Genomic DNA, 25,579 nt, shown 5'->3' with positions numbered 1-25,579 from the left:
AGAGAGAGAGAGAGAGAGAGAGAGAGAGAGAGAGAGAGCGCTAGTAGGCAGAGTCATGGAGATGCCACATAGCTGCCAAAGGAGATAATCATCAGCCTGAGCCTCAATGGTAGGTAGACCATAGCCTTGTGGTGATATACACAGATGAATAATAATGGGTTAATTTAAGATGTAAAAGCTAGATAGAAATACACTCAAGCTATTGGCCAAACAGTATTATAATTAATGTAGCTTGAATATGATTATTTAGGTCTGAGTGGCCAGGAAACAAATGAACAGCCTCTGATTACAAGCAATGATGTCAGAAAATAGAGCACTATAAAGACAGATCACAAAAGTTTCTTTTGGGTTGCCCTTGAAAACAACACAGAACAAAGTTTGGAAATCAGTGTGTTATGGAACTTGCAGGTAACGGTTATGACTGAAAGGAAGCAAGATTATTTAATATAGGATTATCACAAGTGGGAGATAACAACTAGTCTGACAAATACATTCATTTTCCCTACTAAAATATTTAGAATCTTTTTTCATCATTTTGCTGCTTTTATAAATGTGATTACTAAAATTCCACACATATTATCATAATGTGTAAATATAGTCATATCTTATATTCAGCAGACTTCATATTAATTTGTTATTTTGAAGGTGTGGGGGGCACAAATCTTGTGACCTGTATATGGAGATCCGTAAAATTCCACTAGTCAGCTCTCCCCGGATACTATGTGGGTCCTGGTGCTCTAATGTAACAGCAAGCCCTTCCACCTAATGTGCCATCTCTCTTGCCTGTACATAAATTACTTTTTATGGAAAATATTTCAGGCTGTATCCTCTGTATTTACTGTGCATTTGAAAATACATGCTGATTTGGGGGTAACATGTACTCACGCTCACTTTCCCATTGCGATTATCTTCTTCTCTCATTGCCAGGGCCTTCAGAAAATCATCCTGCAGGTCCTTACCCGCACTCGTCAGTGTCCTATAAAAACATATTACAACAATTACACTACAATATCATGGCATCTCAGATTCAAAGACATAATTCTGAAGCATTCTGAGATAGACAATTGTGTTTCTTAGCCTGAACGACAATATAGTTGTAACTAGGAAATGCGTGTCATAACCATACAAATGCACACAATCATTCTAATCAGATTTAAATTTTTATTTTATATGGTTGGTTGTAGAGCTTTTATTTATTGAGATCAGGTTTATAAATAATACAAAAGTCCATATCAATCCTCAAGCCACATAAAATTTATTTCATTTCTTGCTGTGGGAACTTCTTCAGCCAATGGCCTTTGAGATGCTGGACCACTCTGGACATAGTCTTAGTGTACTATAAAAACAGATTTAGAAACATGTGCTCTCTCTTTTGGTGGCTGAATTCGGTTGCTGCTCCCCACTCATGCAGAGGACTATTGATCTGTGAGCCTACCCCTAAATAAAGAACCCTTTATTATACTCAATTCTGAGCTAGTGTAAGAGACTACTTTATTGGGCTGGAGAGATGGCTCAGCGGTTAAGAGACTACTTTATTATGATCCTCTACAATTTCTATGTCTATCTTTTCATTTTATCTCTCCAGGAAGACAAGACATTTATATTCCACACTTAAAACGCCTATAATTTAGGTACTGTTTGTTGATTCAGTTAAGCCAATAAAAGCAGTAGGACAAAGCATTAATTTCTCCCAACCAGCAGATATTCTCAGCATAAGAAAGAAAACTCATTTGGGATATTTTTGTCAGATGAGAGAAATCATTACAAACCCAGAGAAACAAATTTTAATGAAAATGCCTAAGAAGTATCAATGAATACAATACCCTAACTAGATGTTATATGCTATCAAATAAAAGTCCCAGAACTAGGATTAGATTATATATCTTTTTAAGCTTTACCCAGGGGGTCAAAATAGACATCCCAAGCATTATAGGCTATTTATTGCCAAAACTATTTTATTTTACCCTCTAAAACTTTTGACAGTAAAACTTTATTGCTGAACGTACCACATTCTTGTGACCTAGAGCACTGAGAAATCTAGTTGGTACTCAACTGAACAGTATACCTTTCCTGGATAGTAAACACTACTGGAGGAGAAAAGTAAACATCAGTCTCACCCAACTAAGAACACTGTGAGCTCCAATAATGACCTGCCTGCATGTTGCTCATGGCGCAACAGTGGCACAATTATGATGGGGACAAGCAATCGCTTTTTAAATTGGATTTAAAGCCTCCTTGTAAGATTTAACCCAAAATTGATACTATTTATAAGGTCAAGAACTTGAGCCTAGACAAGTCACGGCCTCAGGGGAAAACCTAAAGAACACAGCATAACATAAAGAAACATCACATAAAGAGCTACTGAAGAGCATGCTGCTAGACCCACTGGCTAGGCATCATTTGAGTCATCGCAAAGACAGCAGATTGGAGACACAACAGGAAAACGTGTAGAAAGTAAGAAACTGGAGCACTCAGTCCAAACCTAGACATCTACATCACACCCCTACCCTCAACAGTGATCTATATAAGAAAGGACAAGAAGATTGTAAAAGCCAGAGGTGGTAAGTAGGTTCAAGGTAACAGTGTTTTCCAGTAACAATGGGCAGTTGCACATACAAACTCAGAGACTGCCAGGATCCACAAGACCTGCACAAGCATAAGGCAGACAAAAATCTCAGCATGAAGGAGGGCAAGTGGGCACAACGTCCTGCCTCTAGACGGGAATCTATTCACAACTGATAGGTTCAAGAGAGGGGAAAATCCGCTTTCTTCAATGTGCTGATACATGGCACATTCTAGGGCGGGTCCTATGATTACACAAACTTGACTCCATGTTTTTTGTGTTTGTCTGTTTGTTTAAGACAGAAAAATAATATGAAGTTGGATAGGTAGAAATATGAGGAAGGATGTGAGAAGAATTTAGTGAGGGGAAAGAATATGACCAAAATATATTGTATGAAAGTGTCAAATGATGAACAAAACAATAAAAATGAAAAAAGAAAGATCACTAAAGCTGCAAAGATGGTTCAGCTGTTGAAAAGTCACCTGGTACTCTTCTACGGGACCCAGGTTCAATTCCTAGCACCTACATGGTGATTCACATCCATGTGCAACTTCAGTTGCAGGGTAATCTCATGCCTTCTGCTGACCTCCATAGGCACTAGGTATTCACTAGGTGCACAGATATCAAAGCAGCCAAAATGTCCATACACATCAATTAAAATACATTTTTAAAGTTTAATAAAGATTGTTGCGACAACATTGAACCAAATAATGAAAAGCAAACTGAATAGTGTTTCATAAGAAAAATAATCCTCTCTTCATGGGGCAATTTTCTATGTAGTCAACCAATGTTTTTATTGCTATTTCTACTTTGAATCAGGAGCTTTATCAGGGCACAATGACCAGGAAGTCACAGTTCCTGCTCCCAGCTTGCCTGTGGACTTTTAGAGGTAAGCAGAGAAGTAAACACAGCAGTGATAACTATCAGTAGATATGGACAGAGTATCAGCAGTTCATGAGAAAATATGCTATCCTATTTCCTATCAAGGAAGACCATTTACACGAAAAGTATTTATGCTTAAACTGGAGACTGAAAGGTAAGCCTGTGAGTCATGGTGGGACAGTGAGGGAGAAAAGTACTCGAAACTGCAAAGGAATGAAGGAATACAGATGTAAGGTTTTAAGGCAACCTCAGGAAATGTCAAGGCAGTCATAAAGTAAACCCCCTCAAAAAGAGGAAAAGCCACATAACATTAATAAATAATAGCATTTTTGTAGACTTTATTGATACCAAGGTTGTCCCAAAGCTTGTTATAATCACCAAGGGCTTCTGTCCTTCAGGATATCTTCATAAAAGTGCTGAACCATACAATTTCACACAAGGAAATTAGATGGTCAAGTTTGTGTTTTAGAAGAAATAGTCAGCAGCTTTGAGAAATGTAGGTAAAAATGAACTACACTAGAAGAATTCACAAGGGGTGTGTTTCAAAGTTTCAGCCAGAGATGAGAAGTATTGAATTTAAAGCAGGGATGAGGGAAGATGAGGCAGAAAATGACTGGTCTGTGAATTCAATAGATAAGATGGGACCCGTGAAGTTGATCAGTAAGTAAAGGCACATGCAGCTAAGCCTGAGGACCCAGATTCAATCTCCAGGACCCACACAGTAGGAAGAAAAAAATAACTCCCCAAAAGTTGTATTCTGACCTACACCCTTTGGTGGTAACACACACACATGCAAATGCGCGCGCGCACACACACACACATAAGCATACACACACACACACACACACACACACACAAACTGAATGACTAAATGAACAAAACAAACTGCAGAGGATCAGAGAGCTTGCTGCGAGATTCTGTCTCCTAGAAATGTCAGAAGCTACATTCATACAGCCTTGCCAAAACGACTGTCCAAACTTGATTAGAGCAAGGACAGATGTGAAAGAAAAAAAAAAAAAACCACCATGTACTGGGAATCGTCTGTGAAGCCATCAGTCATGTCTAACCAGGTTAATTACAGAAGCAAATCATCCCAATTACAGTTGGTGCAATTATAATTTTTTTCTCATACCATAACAAACTCAACTTTGACTTTAATCTTTGAGGATAGTGTTCGTCTAATAAGATACATTTTTTTTATTTAAATCATTAGTTTGTAACTCTTACTAATAAAGAAAATATGTAAATGATAAAATGGCGATCCAGTTAAGTAACTCCATACTGACTGGGTTAATTGATTCCATCAGCAATAGTGCCTCGTTTTCCCCATGTGCTGCCCAGCAATATGACCATGAATGCTCACTGATAATTCACTACCAGAGACTTCTAACCCATTTGAAAGAAAAAGGTATTTTAAGATTGATTAGGAGAAAAAAAAACTAAACTTTAACCTTATATTTAATGTTTTAAATATTTCCCAGGAAAGCATTGCTTAAAAGGTTAACTCATTTTCACATCTTGCAGTTAAATGTCTTAAGTGGATGCATGGGATAAAGAATTTCAACTGAAATATACATGGGCTAGCAGTCTTTAATTTCTACTCATCCCCCAGCTATCTGGAGCTGCCAATTTCTTCTAACCTGGGTTCCACATCGGGCTAAGTGTAATCTAAGCCCCTTTCTACTACGCAAGTTGTGAGAACGGCCATACAGCATTAGCAACCAGAATTAATGCATAGGGGAAATAAGGGTCTCTAGTTATAAAACCACAAACAGAAAAGAAAGGAAAAGGCCATCGCAAACCAAAGGGTTCCTATTCCATGCTGAAGGCTGAAGGCTGAGAACCTGCAACCCCGCGTCAAGAACAGAAAATAGCATAGAGGGTGAGACAAGGAGATCTTATGATTTCAACATGCAATACTCTTAAATAACAAGGTTTGTCTGACAGTCAGGGACCTGAGAAACTTGGCTTAAATAAATATTACAAAAGAATTTACTTCCTCAAGAGGAAGTAGGTCTGTTACAAAATCTTAGGGTGAGTTTTATAAAAGCAAATACCTCATCTCTGTTTACACGCCACTGCACATTCAAATGGGCTAAAAGTTATATGCGCACGAGTTAATTTTTTACCAGCCCTGTTTAATCATTAGCTAAAGGCACTTATATAATCTGGCAAAAATGACTATAAACATATTTTTAATCCTCAGCATCTGGGCTACTGGTTACACAGTTTAAGTATGTTGTTTACATATCATATCATAGATACATAATTATCACTTGAAGAGAAAGAACAAATAACAAAAGGAAAGAACATGAAAAAGTAAAGAAACTTTATTTGGGGAGTTAATTGCTTAAGAGTTCACTGAAATAGTTTCAGCGAATGTGACTTATTTACTTGCTGTCTTAAAATTTTAAATATACAGTTTGCAATGTTACCAGCAAGCTTCAATTAACCATTAAGTTGTGCTTCTATATAAATGTCCTGATAACTAGTAAACCAAATCTGGTGTCCATTCAGTTAGAAAGGAATAGGTTTCACCTGTCGAGTACCCTTGCAAACATATTATTCTCAAATCAAAGCTTAAAGAAAATGTGTTTCCTTTTCCATCAGATGAAGTGTGCCTCAATGAGGTTGGGTAATTTGGTTGTCATCAGTTAGAGCTCCACTTTAAATCCGAAGCTATTTGACTAAGTGTTGCTTTGGTATACTTCAACACAATACAAACCAAGAGTCCACCAGAAGAAGTCAGTAAGATTGTAGGGAAGAAGGGCTGAGGTATACAGCATTAACCTTGAGACCTACATGGAAACTTATTCAATCCCAATGATCATGCTAGTCTTACTGGGACTGGGATTTGCTACTTTGTCTAGAGGTGATTTGATTTTTTTGTTGTTGTTTGTTTATTTTTGCTAGTGAACTAAGACATTGCCTACACTTCATATTTCTACCTGGATAACACTTACTTAAATATAGAATCCAAACAGTTCCTCAAAATGTAATAGAGAGTAAAATAATGGATGAGTAGAAGTATATTGTAAAGATCAATAATATCATCTCTTTTAAAGAAAGCAAACTCAGCACTAGAGAGGTGAGTTAGTGGGTAGGGGCACTTGCTTTACAAGCATGAAGACCTGAGGCTGAATTCCAAGACCCACTTGAAAAGCTGGACCTTTCATGCCTGTGACCCCAGGACTTTTCTTCCTTGTTATTATGCCATAAAATATAATACTACAACTAATTATGCAACATTCACACAGTACCAAGAGTCACAAATAATCTAGAGATGAATACATTATATGCAAATATCACAGCTGTGTAGAGTTCATTTTGTCACTGACAGAATCTCAGTAGCAAACTGAGCCTAGGAAGTGTTTATGAAATAAAAAAATAGCAACGTCAACAGACATGTTACCATGGAAGGGGACTAGACAAAGAACTACAGGCCATGAATGACTCTGGGAGAAGGAGAATCAGCCTCTCCTAAGGAAGAACCTTTAGTGGTTGCCCATTGTGGTGTGGTTGGCCCTGAAACCACCCATATACACACAAACAACAAAAATGGACTCAGCAAGTTACACATGCTTTTATTTGATTTTTTGCATATAACTACATACAATTGTATGTATTTATGTAACACAGTAGTCAAGGGAAAAAGGCTATCAATATGAGAGTAGGGGATCTAAGAGGGCTTATGGGAGGGAACCTCAAGAGGGACTGGAGAGAGTAACGGGAAGTGGTTTAATTCTATTTCCATTAAAAGCACATCAAAAAATAAAACAACACTATATTATATTCCAAAACCCTGGCTCTAGTAAACAATTCCCTTCTTTTTACCCTTCCTTTTAATTTTTTGTACATATGACTCCAGGAAAACTGAGTCCTTTTATGCCTTTATTCAATGTGCAATAAATGTTAGTTGTGTGAGCTACAACTACAACATATATTTCAATATCAAGTATCAATTCACCCTACCATAGTCAGTAGAGAAGAATACTAACATAAAACAAAAATGCTGGAAAATATTTGTATTCAAATATAATTTATTTTTTGAATATTTTATATCTATTGTAATTGTTTTTAATAGTTTCTTGGAAGGAAAGCAAAACTTATTTAATTTGCAAAACATTATGATTTTTCTGTTAATTGAGAGATATAGAATAACAGATTTAATATTATGCTTCATTAAATTCTAATAATAAATTAATAAGTTTAAAGGTTTAGGGGGTTCTGTTTGTTTGTTTTTCAAGACAGGGTTTCTCAGTGTATCTTTTGAGACTATCCTGGAACTTGCTCTGTAGGATAGGCTGGCCTCGAAATCACAAAGATCCACTTGTCTCTGCCTACTGAGTACTGGAATTAACGATATGCACCATTACCACCTGTCCCAAGTTTATATTTCATATAAGTTTCAAAATAACTTCAATGGAATGCTTCTAGACCTTCAAAAGTGTAGAATTATTGTCAGCAGGCAAAGTCTACCATGGTTCATTGGAACTGAGTAATATCAATTCACAAAAATACTTAAAGTTCAATTTTTAGATGATTTTAGGGATCTTTCTTTATTACTTTAGGCTTTTATATAAGGATTAAAAGATGGCTCAGAGGTTAACGCTTGTTGTTCTTGCAAAGTACTTGTGTTTGGTTCTCAGCAACCACATGATGGTACATCCATTCCTCCAGCTGGAAGGGATATGACTTCTGTGAACATGTTCATGGGACACACAGACACGCACTCACTCTCTCTCACACAGACAGAAGCAAAATACTCATGTATAAAACAAAGATAGGTAATGGGTACTGGAGTAAAGGGTACTATTAATCTGTTAAAGGAAATAGGAATAAAATGACCCCTAATGACAAATACTATAGCTATATTTCAGTACGTTTCTCAGCCCCCATCACCAAAACATCTTGCAGTAGATGGCAACTAACACGAAGCCGCACAAATCAACAATGTGCACAGAGGGAGAGAATTTGGAATGTGATATCTTTACGAAACCCCTCCACTCAAGGCTCATGGATTTAGTAGAAGAGGAAAACAGACTGTAAGACCAGAAGTGGTGAAAGACTCCAAGGCAACAGTGACTTCCAGGTAGGACAATACTGATGTTTACATGAACTCATGGAGACTGTGACATCACACACAAGTCCTGCCTGGCTCAACTCAGACAAAACCCCAACAAGGAAAAGGGGAAATGAACACAAAGTCCCACTCTTAACAGACAGGGAATTTGTAGTTGATATGTAATAGAAAAGGGAAAATCATTTCTCTCAAACAGAGTGGTGCTGGGTATATCAACCCTACTGTAGTGCAGACTCCACGCCCAGTAGAAGCTGGCCAACACAAACAGATGCTGTGTGTTCTCTGTGTTTTCTGGATGGATTTTGTTTGGTACATTTTGTCTGTTTTTTTTTTTTTTCGTTTGGATTTTTTTTAAAGAAGGAGAGAGAGAAATTAGGTGTGGAAGGATGTTGAGATTACTTAGAGGAGTTGAAGAGAAGGAATACAATCAAAATTTATTATACAAAAAATGAAATGATGAGAAAACTTTAAAAATTAAAAATGTATTTTTTCACAAATAGGACTTGGTATTTGTTGCTACTAAAACTCAAGATTTTATTCCCAGCATAAAGTTTAGATTAGAACTGAATCTAAGTTTAAAAAAACTCAAAAGAAATTAATAACAAATGTGACAATGGCTAAATAAAAAAGAAACACCAAAAGACAAACTTAAAAATATATACTCTATACTAAATTTATGTAGGACTAAGCTACTGTGGCAAACAGAATGGCCTCTCAGTTTTCAAGGTCTTTTATGATACTGTGCAGAAGTCTCTAAAACACATAATTGATGCATTAAATGCAGCTAAAATTGCAGCAATTTATCTAGTCACAACAAGTAATAACAACTGCTGAAATGTAAAATAACTTTTGAAAACTGTGTTCATTGAAGTACAGTCACTTGTATTCCAAGGAAAGGTTTTGAAAACATCTAACTTTAGATCATAAATATATATTTGTTAAGTTGTAATATACTCACAGTATTGAATACCACTTGGATATAAATAAGGTCAAGAAACTACTATGAAATACTTCTAAAATTTTGGTATTTATGACATTTTCAAGAATACGTCTACATGTAGAAAATAAAGAACTAAAACATGAAAAAAAAAACCCTCAAGATTTCAAGCAGCTTCTAGGGCTAGTGGTTCTACTCTCTTCACTTGTTCAACTTGAGCCCCTGTCTCATCATTAGTAGCTTTTTCAGACAACTGTCTTCACCGTGGACCTCCATGAGTGTTTGCAATTCAAACTTGGGTTTCTTCGGCATTTTCCCTTCTCTAACAAAGACATCATGAAAAGGATAAACAGACTGGCAAGGCTTTTCTATGTCTTTCCCAATGCTGTCTAGAATCAATTCACAAATCACCTTCTTCAAGGCATCAATATAATTAGATAATGCTTTTAGGAGCTAGATTTGAACTTCTACAATATGTGCTTTGATATCCATCCAGCTACCAGAAACCAATTTAATACCCTAAAATTTTTCAGATTCATTTATCGGTACTAAATTACAATAATCAAATTTCCACTGGGAGTAAGAATGCATCTGCTGTCCCTCTGTCTTCCAGGGTAGGGGTAATCAGATGAACGACTGACATCTCAGAGAACTACTTCAAGAAGTATTTCTGTGAGAAGCAGATGGGAGACTGGGAGAGGTAATGTGAACAGTAGACAGCTGTTTCTCTTCTCTTTTCCTGTTGAGGAAACCCAACTGGGAGCTCTAAAACCCATGAAGTTTTAAACCTGTCAGACTCTACTCCTTTCGGATATCAGCTGTGCTTTTCTTTGAGACAGGGGTCAATATCTGTGTGAGAAAGGTCTAAGTTCATCTTCCTTTTTGTAGATTTGGCAAATTTTCTCTAGTTAATTCTTAAACATGATAGGTTAAGATGTACCCACAATTTGAAGAGGAAAAAATTGCATGTAGTTAAAGGTAATCTCTGTCAGTAAATGTGTTTGGTTTCAGTTCATTAGAATGCACTATCTGACCTTCTGGATGTATATACACCGTGAAAGGAGAGATTCAAGAAGCAACCTCCAGTTTGGCAGACCTGTCTCCAGGCTATCTGAGGAGGTTCAACCTATCACCACCACAGAACACAAAGATTGGCCCAGTGTAGTGCTTTAAGCGAAAGATGCAAGCAAATGGTTGTCTTGAGGCTCAACATCTCTATGCAGTCTGTCCAGTTCCTTCTATGTGTACTTCTTGAATATTTGAAGGTGTCCACATGTGTAAGAAGGGAATCTTATACGGTGGAATCCCAGTAGGCAACTCATCTTTGGAAAAGAGCAGGCAGAGTGGGAATCCATCACTGTATTTCTCCACATCTGCATGGGTGACAGGATTATATGAGATGCCTGAATATATGCATGGGGAGTTAGTATGGATAGCTAAGAAGAAAAATGCTTAAAGAAATTTATTTTAGAAATTCTTTCTATTAGAAATTCTATTATTTTTTGAAAGATTTGCTGCATTTTGAACAAAGGCAACATGTATAGGTGGATAAAGTTATTCCCAGAAGCCATTGGTGTCGGGATTAATGAGTCTTGGCCTTCAGCTACTCCTCCCTCCTAGGACCTTCTAATTAAAGTTACTAGAAGCTGTGCCTAGCTTAGAGGATCAGAGGATGGGATTTTCACCTGTTGACCATTGACTGCAGTGTATTTAAGCCTACATGCTGCTAATAAAGGGGGGCTTTGGTATCAGTGTTTTAAGGTCTGCGTGTCGGTCTGTCTCTGCGTCTGTATTCTCAACCTACAGCCCCTTGCCCGAAGCTCATGAACTGGGGTCTAGAGCATAGAGCACAGACCAGGGCCGCGGTGTGCAGCACATAGGTCAGTAAATGAAAATCTCAGTACCAGGGATAGGATAACTCCCTCTGAGCTATTGACCAAGAATGGGCCCGTGTAGCATAAATAATAAAAACTAAGAGACAGATATTGAGGTTCAACCTAAAAACTAGAAAAGCAAAGCAGCCAAGCCACTAGAGAAGCCTTACCTCTACCAAGACTAGCAGACCTCAGACTAAGCAGACTAAGCACCCAGAGCCTCTCTCTCCTCCCATTTTATATTCCCTCTAGTGCTGGCATTAAAGGTGTATGACTCCCTAGTACTTAGATTAAGGATGTGAGGCACACCACTGTATCATAGTCTTTGGCTATTTGTGTCTAGATATGTCCTTGAAATTTAGACATCAATTTTATCTTATTTAAATAAATAATTTGAAAATATTAGTGGTTACCTACCTTACTCAGACACAAAATGTAAGCATAAGACATAAAAAGGAAACTTAGCTTTAACATTGGAGGTGCTATACATATAAAATAGAGTCCATGAGAAAATAGTTAATTTTTGTAGTGTAATGTTGTTCTAATACTTAGTAATGTTTGTGGCTAGTTATTTTAACTTAGAATATGTATGCACTTTATATATGAAATATATGTATATATAAATATAAAGTTAGAAATAACAATGTATATATCACTGTATTAAATGTTAGTTATGCATACTCTTATCTTCCCATTATTTTATTTCTCAATTAAAGAGCTTTTGGAAATGTTTGATCCTTTAAAATAAATAATTGGATTAGGAATTCATTTTTAAAGCATTTTCTTAAAGTTAGTCTTCTTGGCATTGTTAGTAGACTGTCAGTTAAAAACTTTGCCATACAATTTTGGTCATAACCTATATAATCTCAAGTTCAGGAAGTGTCTTTGCAAGGATCTTAATACCATGTATATTGCTGCTTAGTAAAATGAACAAGTAGCTGTAGAAACTGCACTTACTGTATGAGATTTGAAACGCCATAGTAGACGTGATCTAAAAGGTGTTATTGCTGTATGTACACTTCAGCTGAATAGCATCCCTGGCTATCAGGGTTTGCCTTATACAACAAGTCCACACCTGATCAAATATTGGCAGGAATCTCTCAAACCATGAACAGTGCTACCAGCAGCAGGGCTCATGCCTCTTAGCCAGTACTAACAAGATGGTTTTTAAACTTTTTTGTTTTTTAATAAGCTTCCTAATAGAGTCAATATTTCCAGAAAAAGGAAAGGCCATGTAATTGAGAGGCTTTCTTTGTGTATTGATGGAACAGTCCACAGTAAATAAAAAGGCAATTTTTGTTCTTCATATTTTGTATTTGGGAATTTATGAATCTATAAGAATGTGTGTGTGTTGGCTGTGTCTTTAATGATTTGATATTTTTTATACACTTAGTATCTCCCTGAAAAATATGTGAAGTTAGGGAAAAGGTGAATATTAAGATAAGAAGAAGAAAGATGGAAAAGAAATAGAATTAGAGTCAAGCTGTGACATCATTTCAAATGCTGAAATCAGACGCCGATTAACGGAATCCACTGTTAAACCCAGTCAGAAGAGACACAAAGATCTGAGCAGAGGTTTGACCAGTGTTTCAAAACGTGTACATTATTCCCATCAAATCAACCAAATGTGTGTAAAGAATGGTATATTAAATGTAAGAAAGAGGAATTAAAGAGATGTATATGATGGGTTGGAATCTATCTAATTCAACCAAACACAAAGGGAATTCTGAACATAAGATAAATCAACATGCTTGATATAGGAATGTAAGTCTGTTAGATCTAACGTCATTTTGGTGTTTAATTGATCATGTAATATGCCACACATTCTTAGGACAGATTAGAGCTCAGTAATAGATTTTGGAATACAATATCAAACAATTATAGCAATGGGCTGACTGGAGCTGTACTCTGTAAAAATTAACTAATGCCAGAATTTTTATTTCTATAATTATGTATGATAAGTATAATCATAACTCACATATAAGTTATAATATAAACACTGATAAACTATCTAGTGATCTGGTTATTTATAATTGAGGCTACAAGAAGTTCATAAATATAATATAATTCCGCATTCACGCATCAGAAAGTCCACAATGGATACTAGCACGTTAAAGGCATTGAAAAATTTCTACAAGATGACTTAACTTTACCTAAACTGCTCTTTAGAATTTTGATTATAGAGTCCTTTCTATAATTTCACATTTTCAATTAACATATGAGTGACAGGCATTCTTCTAGAGAAATCATCATGAGGATAATAATAGTTTAATTAACGTGGTCTTCTCCTGTGCTCTTCACCAAGTCCTAGAGAAACAATCTCTGTATGTGTAGTATGTGTGGAGACCATACATTTCCTCTGTTTCTACAACTGTTCTATCCATACCCCAAGATTTATGTTAGCTTCCAGAAGCCTTTTAGCTTGTGTCTTCTATCCTCTCCTTGGGGAGTTTTCTTCAATGAAGCAGGAGCCCACTAAGTGTGTGTGTGTGTGTGTGTGTGTGTGTGTGTGTGTGTGTGCATGTACCTGTGTGACTGTGAATGTGGGGGGTGGTGTGTCGCTCAATTCTCTTTAAAAGTGTTGTTTCTGTAGTATTCAGGATAAAATATAAAACCATAAACCTGTGCTACCAGACTGTGACTACAAACGTTTGCAAGTCTATAGTAATTTCCTACCACTGCTCTCCTAAAGGTAGTTTTCTCAGCAGAAATAGTATTCAGAATTTTTTTCACCCCTTCCCCTTCTCTTTCTCTTTCCTCAGCCTTCTTCCTCCTGTTCTCTTCCCCCCTCCTTTTCCCTAAATCCTGTTTATCTACAACTACTGCTTGACTGTCACGTCCTCAGAAAGCCCTTGGTGGAAATCACTCTACTTCAGGTTGAGTAAGTACATCACTGTACAAGTTCAAGGGAAAAAAAAAAGGCAAGCAATGCCATAGATTAAGGTTAAAAGTTTTGGAATAGAAGTAATAATGCCAATTGGTGAATGAATCAAGTAAAACACCAGAATCCAGCCTAATGCTCACGGGCTTACAGGAGAGCAAGAACAGGTGGGAGACCCTCTACAGCCTGACTGTGAGGAGAGAAGCATCATGGTCCATAATACCTGATCATGTCTGGCAGGTTCCATAATCAGTAATGAAGACAGATACTTTAGAACCTGGGCTCAGGCTTTACAGATGCACTTTCTGGCTCTGCTTATAAATATGGCATCTGGTCTAGATTTCCCATTTGTCCTTGGCCATGACTCAGCAGAGGTCACGAACCAAGATAACAGGCAAACAACTTGGAATTCCCCTCTCATGGCACTACTATTCCCAAGAGCTCTAGCAGACTCTTGTCTTTATTTTTTTTCTTTATGCGCTTATTTTTGTGTTTGTTAAATATCTATTATCCTACGCTAAATTTAGTAAAAACAAGAATGTTATTTTATTTAACACAATGAATATTTTGCATACACAGTGAATAGTAGGGCATTTCAATATGTGTTGGAAAACTTAATGGATTTTATATGAATAATTTATTGATTTATTGTGTCAGTTACTGTGATACCATGTAGTACTGTTCCGATAGAGTCAGATGCACGCTATGGAACGCAGAACACTAAAAGGATTCTGAAAGAAAAAATTTCCAAAATGTCTGTGAGGTACACTTAATTCCAAGTATGTCTACAGAAAATGGAGCCTTAACACTACACCAGATGAACTCAAGGATCTTCAGCTAACATGTAAAGCCAACACATTTACAATTTTGATTGAAGTAACCCATCTGTTGCTTTGAAGAAATGTTTCATCCTTATATTGCTCAGAATTACCAACCACAATGAAGCAATGTGGAAGCAAAGAATTCAAATAAAATTAACTATGTTTATATGAATTGCATATAAACAGAGAAATTACATTGCTGTAATGCTGAAAGAGAAAGAAACTACATATATGACATTTCTCACAATTCAGCTGGACTATCACTGAAATATTTATTTTCTGTTAATATTATGTCTAAGTCACATGGGATCATATGTCTAACATATTTCTTGGAAAGGGCAGAATACATTACAAAAATGTCTTTGGGGAAATAAATTTCTCTTTAGTAGCAAGGTTTTAATTTGACTACGACAGAGATCAGAGCAAGGATGAATCATCTGCTTCCTGACCCTTCTGTGTGGTTGGAAGCTCTGATGATTATCAAAGGGGAAGATGACGTTCAGCGCAAGTTGAAAGGCCTTGGTAGATCATTCCTCGCTACTCATTCCAAAGGTTTATTGTAAACCACAAGGAAACTTGCTTGGTGCCAATGTGGTGAATGACATCTCTTCATTTTCCCATACGTTAATTCAACATTACAATATTTTCTTCAAATCTTGAAAATGGAGCTGACATACAGAGAAAAGGCACGAATGGGCTTTCTTGCATGAATGAGATGTTTCTAACTTGCTTGTTGAGTATGTGCCACGTAGCCTGGTGTTTAACCACTAACTCTGTCTTCCAACCCTCTGCACACACACTTTGAGTTTTAGGCTAAAATCATTCTTTATAAAAAAAAATTTACATCTAAGACCCTGTGTCATGAACATAGTCTTAAGAATCTACATTTGTATTTGAAGGTCACAAGTTACCTATAAGGCTCACCTTTGTTTTATGAAGTTTTGTTTTTTTTAGTTTTAGTTTAGTTTTTTTTTTTTGCAACTGGAAACAATTGTGTAATATTTAAGCTAATTATAATAATTTGAGTGTGTGTGTGTGTGTGTGTGTGTGTGTGTGTGTGCGCTCGCGCACAAGCATGCACACATGAGAACATATACTGATTGGGGTTGTATTCAAGCCATGGCACACTGTGTGGAGGTCATAGGACAACTCATTGGAGTTGACTTTCTCCTTCCACCTTTATGTGGGCACAAGGAATCAAACTCCAATAGCTAGGTTTCTGAGCAAACACTTTTCCCTCCGGGCAGTCTCACTAGGTCCCACTTAAAATTTTTTCATTTAATTTGTTATATTGCTGCTACTTCTTTCTAAAAATAAAGCAAAAACATTTCATTGACTTGCATATTTAAGGTAATTTAAAAATATTTTCAATAATTGGAGTTGTGTTCTCTGCTTTTTAAAATTCAGGAAAACATCATACCCTTACATTCTACTTATAACTTAATGCTTTCAGTTGAAACAACAGAATGTAGTCTTTAGGGAAAGCATAAGTGGAATTCATGGGGATATCTTAAGGAGCTCCCAGAAATTACAAAAAAAGCCAGAAAACTGGACAAACTTTGGAAAATGCTCATTCATACTAGAGTAACAGCTTGGAAAAAGCATTATTCTCTTTGTTCTTACGCAAGACACCCTAGCTGTCATGAACTCAACAGCTTATACCAAACAACTGAAGCCAAATACTAAAGGATTTTTTCATACTGACTATGAGATTCCATCTTACACCTGTTAGAATGGCTAAGACCAAAAAGGCCAATGACAGTTTAGGGTGGAGAGGATGCAGAGTATGGGGAACATGCCTCCATTGCTAGTGGAAATGCAAACTTGTACAGTCACTTTGAAAATCAATATAATCAATATAGCCATTTCTTGGAAAATTGGAAATCAATCTATCTCTAGACCCAGCTATGCCAATCTTGGGCATATAGCCAAAGGATGCCCCAACATACCACAGGGATACTTACTCAACTATGTTCATAGTAGCATTACTCATAATAGCCAGAACCTGGAAACAACCTAGATGTCCCTCAGCCAAAGAATGGATAAGGAAAATGTGGTACATTTACACAATGGATTATTAAACAACTGTTAAAAACAATGACATCATGAAATATGAAGGCAAATGGATGGAACTAGAAAAACCATCCTGAGTGAGGGAACTCAGACCCAGAAAGGCAAACATGGTACGTACTCACTCATAAGCACATATTAGATGTAAAGTAAAGGATAACCAGACTACAATTCTCCTTCCTTCACAACAAAACCTGACACTTACCCAGGTGGCCCTAAATAGCATGGCTTACCTCCATCTCTTAGGAAATATAAGCAACAAATTCTTCATTCAAACTTTGTGATAAACCACCTAAGAGAAATGAACTTATTTTGACTCATGATTGCAATGGTGCATTGGCTACACTGCTTTCAGGCAGGCTGGTGATATAGATATGAATAATTTGCATTGGTATGGCTAGGAACACCATGATGGAAAGGCATAAGCACCAAAGAGCTCATTGCCTCACATGAACCAGGAAATATCACGCGACCAACCGGCTATGCTGCTTTCTTTTATAGGATGAATGAGCTAACACTTCTCACTTTTTTCACTCTGGTTCCTTCATTGAACAGAAGTGTCTTAGTCTGATGCAATCTTGTTTATACTTTCCTTTCCATCACCATGTTTTGGGATTCTACCTAAGGATCTACCACCAGAGTGGTTGGTGTCAAGAAGCTTTACAGTTTCATGTAACACGCTTAAGTTTTTGCTCAACTTTAAGTCAATGCTTGTATGGTGTGGTTAGTGGGTCCACTTTCATTCTTGCAAATGCAGATAAATGGTTTTCCCAAGTAGAGATACCAAACAAAACTTTCTCCACTAAAGGAATGGGACGTGGTTTATCTAAGCCAAGGATGAGTGGTTGCAGCCCAGGAACATGGGTTCAGATTGCTCTAAAAGACCTGTTCTACAGTAGAAACAAAGGAAATGAATGGGGAGGGAAAGCTTGGAAAGGCGAAGGTTTAGGAAGGTGACATTAATTTGTAAAATATTGTCTTTATGTAACATAACCAGGTAAAATGAATAAATACAATGATAATTTAAAAATATATAATTGTAGAAAAAGAACAAAATTACCTTAGCTGACTTACTTTTCTTTTGAATAATTTCCTTCCTAAATGAAATTTGGAGGTGCTTTTCTGAGATGTGTTACTTGGATTAGAGTGAAAGAAGCGTGTTAATCAGATAAAACCATAGGTTACAAACATCTGGCCCAAATTTGGCATAGTTTGATGTTTTCAACATTCTGTTTGAGATTTCTTCAGGAACACATATACTATCTTCATGATATTTTTGGCCACTCAGTTATGTTGATGTTCTTTGTTCTCAGGCAGCATCGAAGGTAAATTGATCCCAGGGTGAGAAGTTTTTTTTCCCTTTTCATGTTCCTGTAGTTTCCCACATCATTCTGTCCTGATTCAGTAAATTTTTAGGTGTTATGATACAGGAATATCCTGCCCAAGATGAAGACGGTTCTTCCAACTGGAAAAGGTCTAAATTGTCTAAACCAAGAGTCTCCCCTCTATTGGAAATGGCAACATATTGTCTCTGCCAAAACAGGCCAAGAGCAAGAAGACAATTCTCTTTTAAGATTGTTTTTATTGTTCAGAAATATGCTGGATGTAAAATTCTGAAGATTTCTTGATATTCAAATTAAATCATCTCTCATACTGCTACCAAGAAATTGTTTCAGTCACTCATTTAAAGAAGGGGGGACTATTTAATTTAAAATAATGAGAAATAAGAAACATTATAAATTGAAGGACATTGAATTTCTCATGGACTCAAAATAATTTTTGCACAGTGACTGTATCGGTATTGTAAAATGTCATTATTTTAGTGCCATTTCTTTTATAAGATTTATTTTTTATTACTGTATTGTGTGACATGGAACACTCACTCCAGAGCATGCATGTGGAGGTCAGAGGACAATTTTAGGGAACTGACTTACAGAGACAGGCTCTACCCGGCCTGCCTCAGCGCACTCCAGGCTAGATGGCACTTGAGTGTCCAGGTGATTTTTCTCTGTTAGATCAGAATTGATGACTGTGACTTGGAGATAAAAGAGAGCAAACAGGTCAAGAATTGTTCCCTTAACCAGACACCAGAAGGCTGCAGCTCTCTGAGGAAGTAGGGGCTTCACACATGGCTTGCGGTGCTTGAGGTCTTTAGAGGAACGGAGGAGACTTTGAGGGATGGAGGAGTCCATCTGAAGGTCGGTGCCCATGAAGTCTCCACATAGGAGGTACCAGTAGGATTTCTAGGGAATCTTCTCAGCAGAAGCTTCCACTACTGTTAGCAGACACAGCACCTTTCCTGTTGGGAGTTTCTTAGTGCACCTGAGGCCTGTCAGTCATTAGCCCTTCCGTCCTCACCTTTCACCTTGCAACAGGAGTGCGGTGAGGCTATTACAGGTGCTCAGCGCTGTACCCAGGCATTCACATCAGCTCTAGGTACTGAACTCAGACCGTCTGGCTTGTGTGGAAAGCCATCTTCCCCAGTCAGTCACTTCATTGGCCCTTTAGTAACACTTCATTATCATTCATGAGCTTATGATCCACTTCCATAATAAGGAAATGTCTTTAAATTCCCCCACATACAAATGCACAGTTTAAAATATTGTTTTCACACTCACCCCACTGTTCCCTCAGAATTTCAGATATGTAGATAAATAGAATAAAAGCTACTTTGTCAAGCTGAAAAGAATCATTAAACTATAAGAGATATTTTCTTTCTATTTCCCGTTGTCAATTGTGTTTATCTATTAATTTGGAGAGGAAAGGAATACTGTGCTTGGGTACATATAACTACCAAGACCACATCAGCATGCATTACCAAACCTGAGATGAGATGTAAATTTTCTATGTAAAAATGTTATATAAAATTTTGGGAATTTTCTAGGCCTTACCAAAAGTATGATACAAAGGAAAACATTGCATTTGTAAAAAATTTTCTCTAATTTCTGAATCATTTATTTTTAATTATTTAAAAAAATATTTTATTTTATCCTTTCTAATATTATAAAATGCACTTTTTCAATTTCTCTAAAGTCTTAAGAACACAAAGAGATAAAGAATGAGGGCCTAGGGAAAATGACTTGGGGAGTAAAGGCTCTTATAGTGTAGGCATGAGGATCTGAGTTCAAATCCCCAGCATCTATGTAAAGTTCTTGCTTGTCTGGGAGACAGCTTTGGGAGACAGAGATAGACTCCTGGGAACTCACTGTTTAGAAGCCTAGCCCAAAGTGATAGACCTTGAGGGAATGGGGCAGGGATCGACAGAATATGGCACCTGATGTCCTTCTGTGAACTCTTCATGTGTATGCACAGGCATGTGCAGCACACACTCACAGTCACATGGCTACACAATGAAAGAGGGGGTGAAGAGAAGCAAAGAAAGGGAAGGGAAGGGAAGTAAGGCAATGGAAGAAAGGGAAGGGAAAGGAAAGGAATGGAAAAAATAAAATATTTGATCCCATTTATCAGAAGTAATCAAATTTACTCTGGGTTTTTGTCTAAAGAATATTATAAAAATAGAATTAAGGGTATTCGTATCCTTTTATTATTCTTGGAGTATGTCAATAATAAGTCATAGTAGTCTAGTCTAATGATTATAATATTTCCCTTTAAGGACAGAATTGGTCACTGTCATAACCATAATCACACGTGTACATAAGCTTGTATTATTCATACACAGCATCATGCAATGTATGTATGGTTTTTATTTCTTCAAAAATTCAGAACCTGCTCACAGATTTTAGGAAACCTTTTCAGGGTATCATTTTAAGGGATGCCTACATGTACACGGGTTCGACGTTTCACTGTAGAGCTTCCCAGGCACTCTGTTTGGTAAACAGCTCTGTGATGAACAGCCTTGAAGCATATACACGGAAGACTAAGACACATTTGCATTTTAAAAAGCTTCTTATTACATTGCTAAATTGTAGATTTTGAGGTCTGGTCCTTCCCAGTGCTAAAACCATTGGGAAATGGTTGTGCTTTGGCTGTTCAGTGTGCAGAGCAGACTCTCCCAATTCTTTGTGAAACTTTCCCAGAGGCAGAAACCTAAGTGGCTTTACTTTGACAACCTTAAAACTCCTCTATCATTAAACTCTGAAAGGTGCCCCCCCAAAGAGGGATTTAATGGCAAAACCCTCCTTTTCAGCTTGAATAAGTAAGATTTAAAAAAGAAACTCAGACATTCCAGTCAAAGAATTCATAAAAAGATTCTTGGAATTCTACACCTGTGTGCGCTAACAAACGTTAACAACATTCACTCAAGTTCTTACAAAGTAAGAGGTAGACAAATTTGAGGACTCAGTCTTGAACAAGGTGTCTTTATCTTTTGTGTTTGTCTGGGTACCCACTGACAGCTTCAATTATCCAGCTGTTGTTATGCAAATGTAGATGAAGCCAGCGTCCTGCACCTGGCCTTGCCTCCTGGATTTAATATTTCTAATGAGCTCTTAAATCCTGTTCTCAGACCTGCACGCAGGATTGCCCACTCAGATTACAGCATGCAGGCGAAAGGCTTTTCAGAGGGAGACAACTGATTTCAAGGAATTCAATAGGACCTAGCATACGTACGATTCAGACCTGTCAGGTGGGAAAAGATACACAAAATACAATAAATTAAGATGCTTGTCGTATTGAGATGCTTGGCCCCAGGACATTAAGGTAATGAAATTCACAAAGGTAAGGCAAAGTCCTTAGCTACCTGCCCAGCCTTCTCCCTGTGGGAGGTCCTCTGTCCTCTTGACAGCCACCCTATGGGCTCTGGCTCTGCTGTGCTTGCCTTGAGTACTTGGAAGTTTTTCTTCAGTTTTGATTTAGAGCTCAGCCTTGATTTTCCTACACCACAGCCATTCTAAGGATGCCGCGATTCAATGATAACCGAATTATCAGTGGTGCTGATGGGGCAGTTGATGACAACGGTCTCTTACTCAGCTCCAGTTCATGGATATAGACCAATTATCTGTCAGAGTCATTCAATCCATGCAAATAATGAAAAGGACTGTGTTCTAATTGTTAAATGGGAACAGAGAGACCAAACAACAAACAGCCTGAACCATCTAGAGGTGAAACAGGACCAGGTGACTAGAAAAAAGCAGGAGTTGCCCCTTACAGTGCTTTACACTAGGGAGTTATGAAGTAGTGGACAGGATAAATAACTTTTGCCCATCCACACAGAAGCCAAAGTTTCTAATAGACTTTTTCCGTGTTTTTGTTTGTTTTGTTTTGTTTTTAACGTTCCTTCTGACACCTTTTCCTAACAGCATTGAGGTTCCAGAACATTATCGCATTCTTCAGGAACTGTGATGTGAGAAGGCCCCCCAAAGCAGCCAGATCCCCAGGATGTTACACACCTGTCTGGGGCCTGACAATGGATTCTGCTTCTCCACCACTAAAGCCTCAGGTGAAGGAAGTGGAGAAAGCTGGGAGGAGCAGCATTTACGTCTCTTAAAATATCTTGCTGGGAACTTCAGCAGTGAATTTCTCCTCTTAATTTTTTTTTTTCAGTCAAAATGGTTCACATAACCACAGCTAGTTACCATGGATGCAGGCGGTAAAGGTATTTTAAGATGGTGGTATCTGAGTGGTGTCTTCATTAGGTTATTTTGTGTTTGCATGTGTAGTATATGTATGTGTGTACCTGTGGTATGCAGGGGGGTGTTCGCATGCACATGTGTGAGTATACATGGGGAGGTCAGAAACCACACCATCTCCCTCAGTCACTTTCCATGTTAACTTCTGAAGCAGGAGTTCAAATCTGTTAGCTGAATCGGCTAGACAGCAAGCTCTGGGTATCCACCTGTCTCCACCATACCTGTTAGGGTCACAGACACCTGTAACCAAGCCTGGATATTTTTTAACAGGGTTGCTGCGATCCAAATTCAATTCCTTATAGTTACTTCACAGATGCTTCACTAAGTCAATCATCTCCCAAACCCTAGAGACATATTCATATGAAAAAGGGAAGAGCAGAATATGGGATATTAAATGTGTCACCGTTAGTTGTTTCTCATGTTCTCATGGAATAATGCTTGCAAGTTTTCTCTTTTAGATTTTAAAAATTCAAAACATACTATGACTTAGAATAATTCTAAAAGAGTTTTCAGGGGGAATGCTGTGGGACAATGGTCTTTTATCCTGTCACTTGTATTATTTTTAATAAAATGCTGATTGGTCAGTAGCCAGGCAGGAAGTAGATGTAGGGCAATGAGACAGAGCTCCACATGTCCACACTTACCAGTCTGAGGATTTCCCTTAATCTTTCATGAGCCTTGACTCAGAAAAAACAGATCCTCTATGTAGGCGTAAAACGAATTATAAGAAGCCGGTATAATGCAGAAAAAAAAGCTGAAGTTTATTTTTAAATAGAAAGACATCCTGGTCACATGGATGTGGGTTTCCCAGAGAAGCATTTAATGATGATTCCACGTAGAACTTTGGAAGCTTTGGGAATTACATTGTTTAATAGGGTTGTAGGGAGCCCTCCCCACACCATCTCTAATCTCCTTTTCAATAACTGAGTTTATAAGGATTACAGTCTAGTAATGTAAAATTCAAAAGCACTAGTGCTGTACAGGTCTCAGGTGAGGTTCCTCCACAAATATAATCGTCAGGACATGGGACCATCCTCAAGTAAATATTGTTGATTGTGTTAGTTCTTGATTCTGAGATGCCCAGAAGTTTCAACTGGACTCCTGAACAAAGTAATTCCTTTCCTTCTCATGTCCATTAATTCCCCCTGCCCTATATAACCTGTCTCATTAACACAATGGTATAATTTTACTGACTTTGTATTTTAGACTTTGAAATGTAGTAATCATAGTTTCAGAAATATTTTCAGATATTTTTGTAATGCCACTGTGACCAGATTGAAGTGTCCTTCAATTAGACTCTGTTTCTTAAAGTTTCCTCACTTCACAATAGAGTTAGCCGCTGTAAAACAACACTTTAGTGCAGGACTTTTGGGAGAAATTTTAGACACAAACTACAATACCTAATAAATTCCAGAATGGTGGGATACTGGCAAGGATAAGTATGAACCAAAGGACAGAAATGAGAAGAAGCATGCACTTTCAATGAAATTGACAACAGTGGAATCCTGCTGGGGCAGTATTTGGTATTATTTGGTTGAAAGGTACGAGGAAAGACTTGGCTATAGACATGCTTTCATGCACTGACTCTGGCTTTGCACACACTTGTATACAAGAAGACACAAAGAGCTTCATTATGTATAAGTGATGGAAGTAGGATTTGAGGAGATTAATAAACCCCATCTTCTGTTTCTTCCTCCTTAACTGCAGCATGCGTAGATAAACATGAGGAAAGGTCCAGCAAGAGAGATTGCACATAAATCCTTATAAAGACTCTCTCGTGTCTCTTTTTACCCTACTTTATCATTAAAGAAGTACTTTCACATCTGGGCCAAATGGTTTTGTTTTCATTTAGAAATAAATGTTACTGTTAAAGCGAGAAGGTCGACAGGCGATTCTATGGCAAGCACACTGAGAAGGTGATTGTGAGTTTTCACATGGCACAAACAACAATGGCTGACATTTAAAGAACATGCTCCGTATGAGCTAGATACTCTAGTGAGCATTTGTGCACATAGTAATTACTCTGCAACAGAGAGAGGGGTAGATATTGCCTTGGAGAATGTACATTGACAAAGGTACATAAATGGCCCGAGGTTCTGCAGATGTCCTTCTCCCAAGCCCTACATTGTAGAGAAGAGAGGAAAAAGTTCAAGATATACCTATTGATTAATTAGTCATTGTGTCCATAAACAAAAGGTTTACACTAGATATGTGTTTGTTAGAGAACTATTCACTAGGCTCTTTGAATGTGGCATCCAGGATTCAACATACAAACTGAAGAAAGAAAATAACTTATTTGACTTTTGCATTACAAATTTCAAACTATATGGCTGTAGAGACATAAAAAAAATCTACATTCACTAAGAATTATTAGAATATTTTCCTTCCACTTTAATTGGCTAAGATGATACTGAAGATAAGTTATTTGATATTTTAATTAAGTCTATACTTTAATAAGCATATTAGTAAAATAGTAGAAACTTTGTCACTATTCTCTAGAAATTTATGATTACAATTTAGTGAGCAATAATAAAATTTGCATCAAAGATTCTTTTAACTGCTAGAATGATCTGACTTTTATTATTTCCAGAGTAATTTACTTTTCAACTAACTTCTAGTTTCTAGATATATATTGTAATATAATATTTATACTTCTTCATAGAGTGGCTTCCAGGAGCCCAAGGCGATGTCCCCAGTTAGTCCCTTGGGAAGCTGAGGATAGGGAACCTGAAATGACCCTATCCTATAGCAATACTGACGAATATCTTCCATATCACCATAGAATCTTCATCTGGTGATGGATGGAGATAGAGACAGAGACCCACACTGGAGCACTGGACTGAGCTCCCAAGGTCCCAATGAGGAGCAGATGGAGGGAGA

General features: G+C 37.3%; 1 protein-coding gene across 1 annotated transcript in view; it reads right to left on the bottom strand.

Annotated features, from left to right (window-relative positions):
• Cfap299 (cilia and flagella associated protein 299) overlaps positions 1-25,579 on the bottom strand; it is a 447,243-nt gene that overhangs the window by 295,154 nt on the left and 126,510 nt on the right. The window contains exon 3 of the mRNA XM_050150032.1: positions 886-976. Within this exon, the coding sequence (XP_050005989.1) occupies positions 886-976 (91 nt within the window). The remainder of the gene's footprint in view (positions 1-885; positions 977-25,579) is intronic.

The sequence above is a fragment of the Alexandromys fortis genome, unplaced genomic scaffold (assembly GCF_014885135.2).
Source record: "Alexandromys fortis isolate MF-2015 unplaced genomic scaffold, M_Fortis_MF-2015_v1.1 scaffold_0, whole genome shotgun sequence".
NCBI lineage: Eukaryota > Metazoa > Chordata > Mammalia > Rodentia > Cricetidae > Alexandromys > Alexandromys fortis.
The sequence above is the reverse complement of the archived record's forward strand: the minus strand, read 5'-3'. Positions and strand labels throughout refer to the sequence as shown.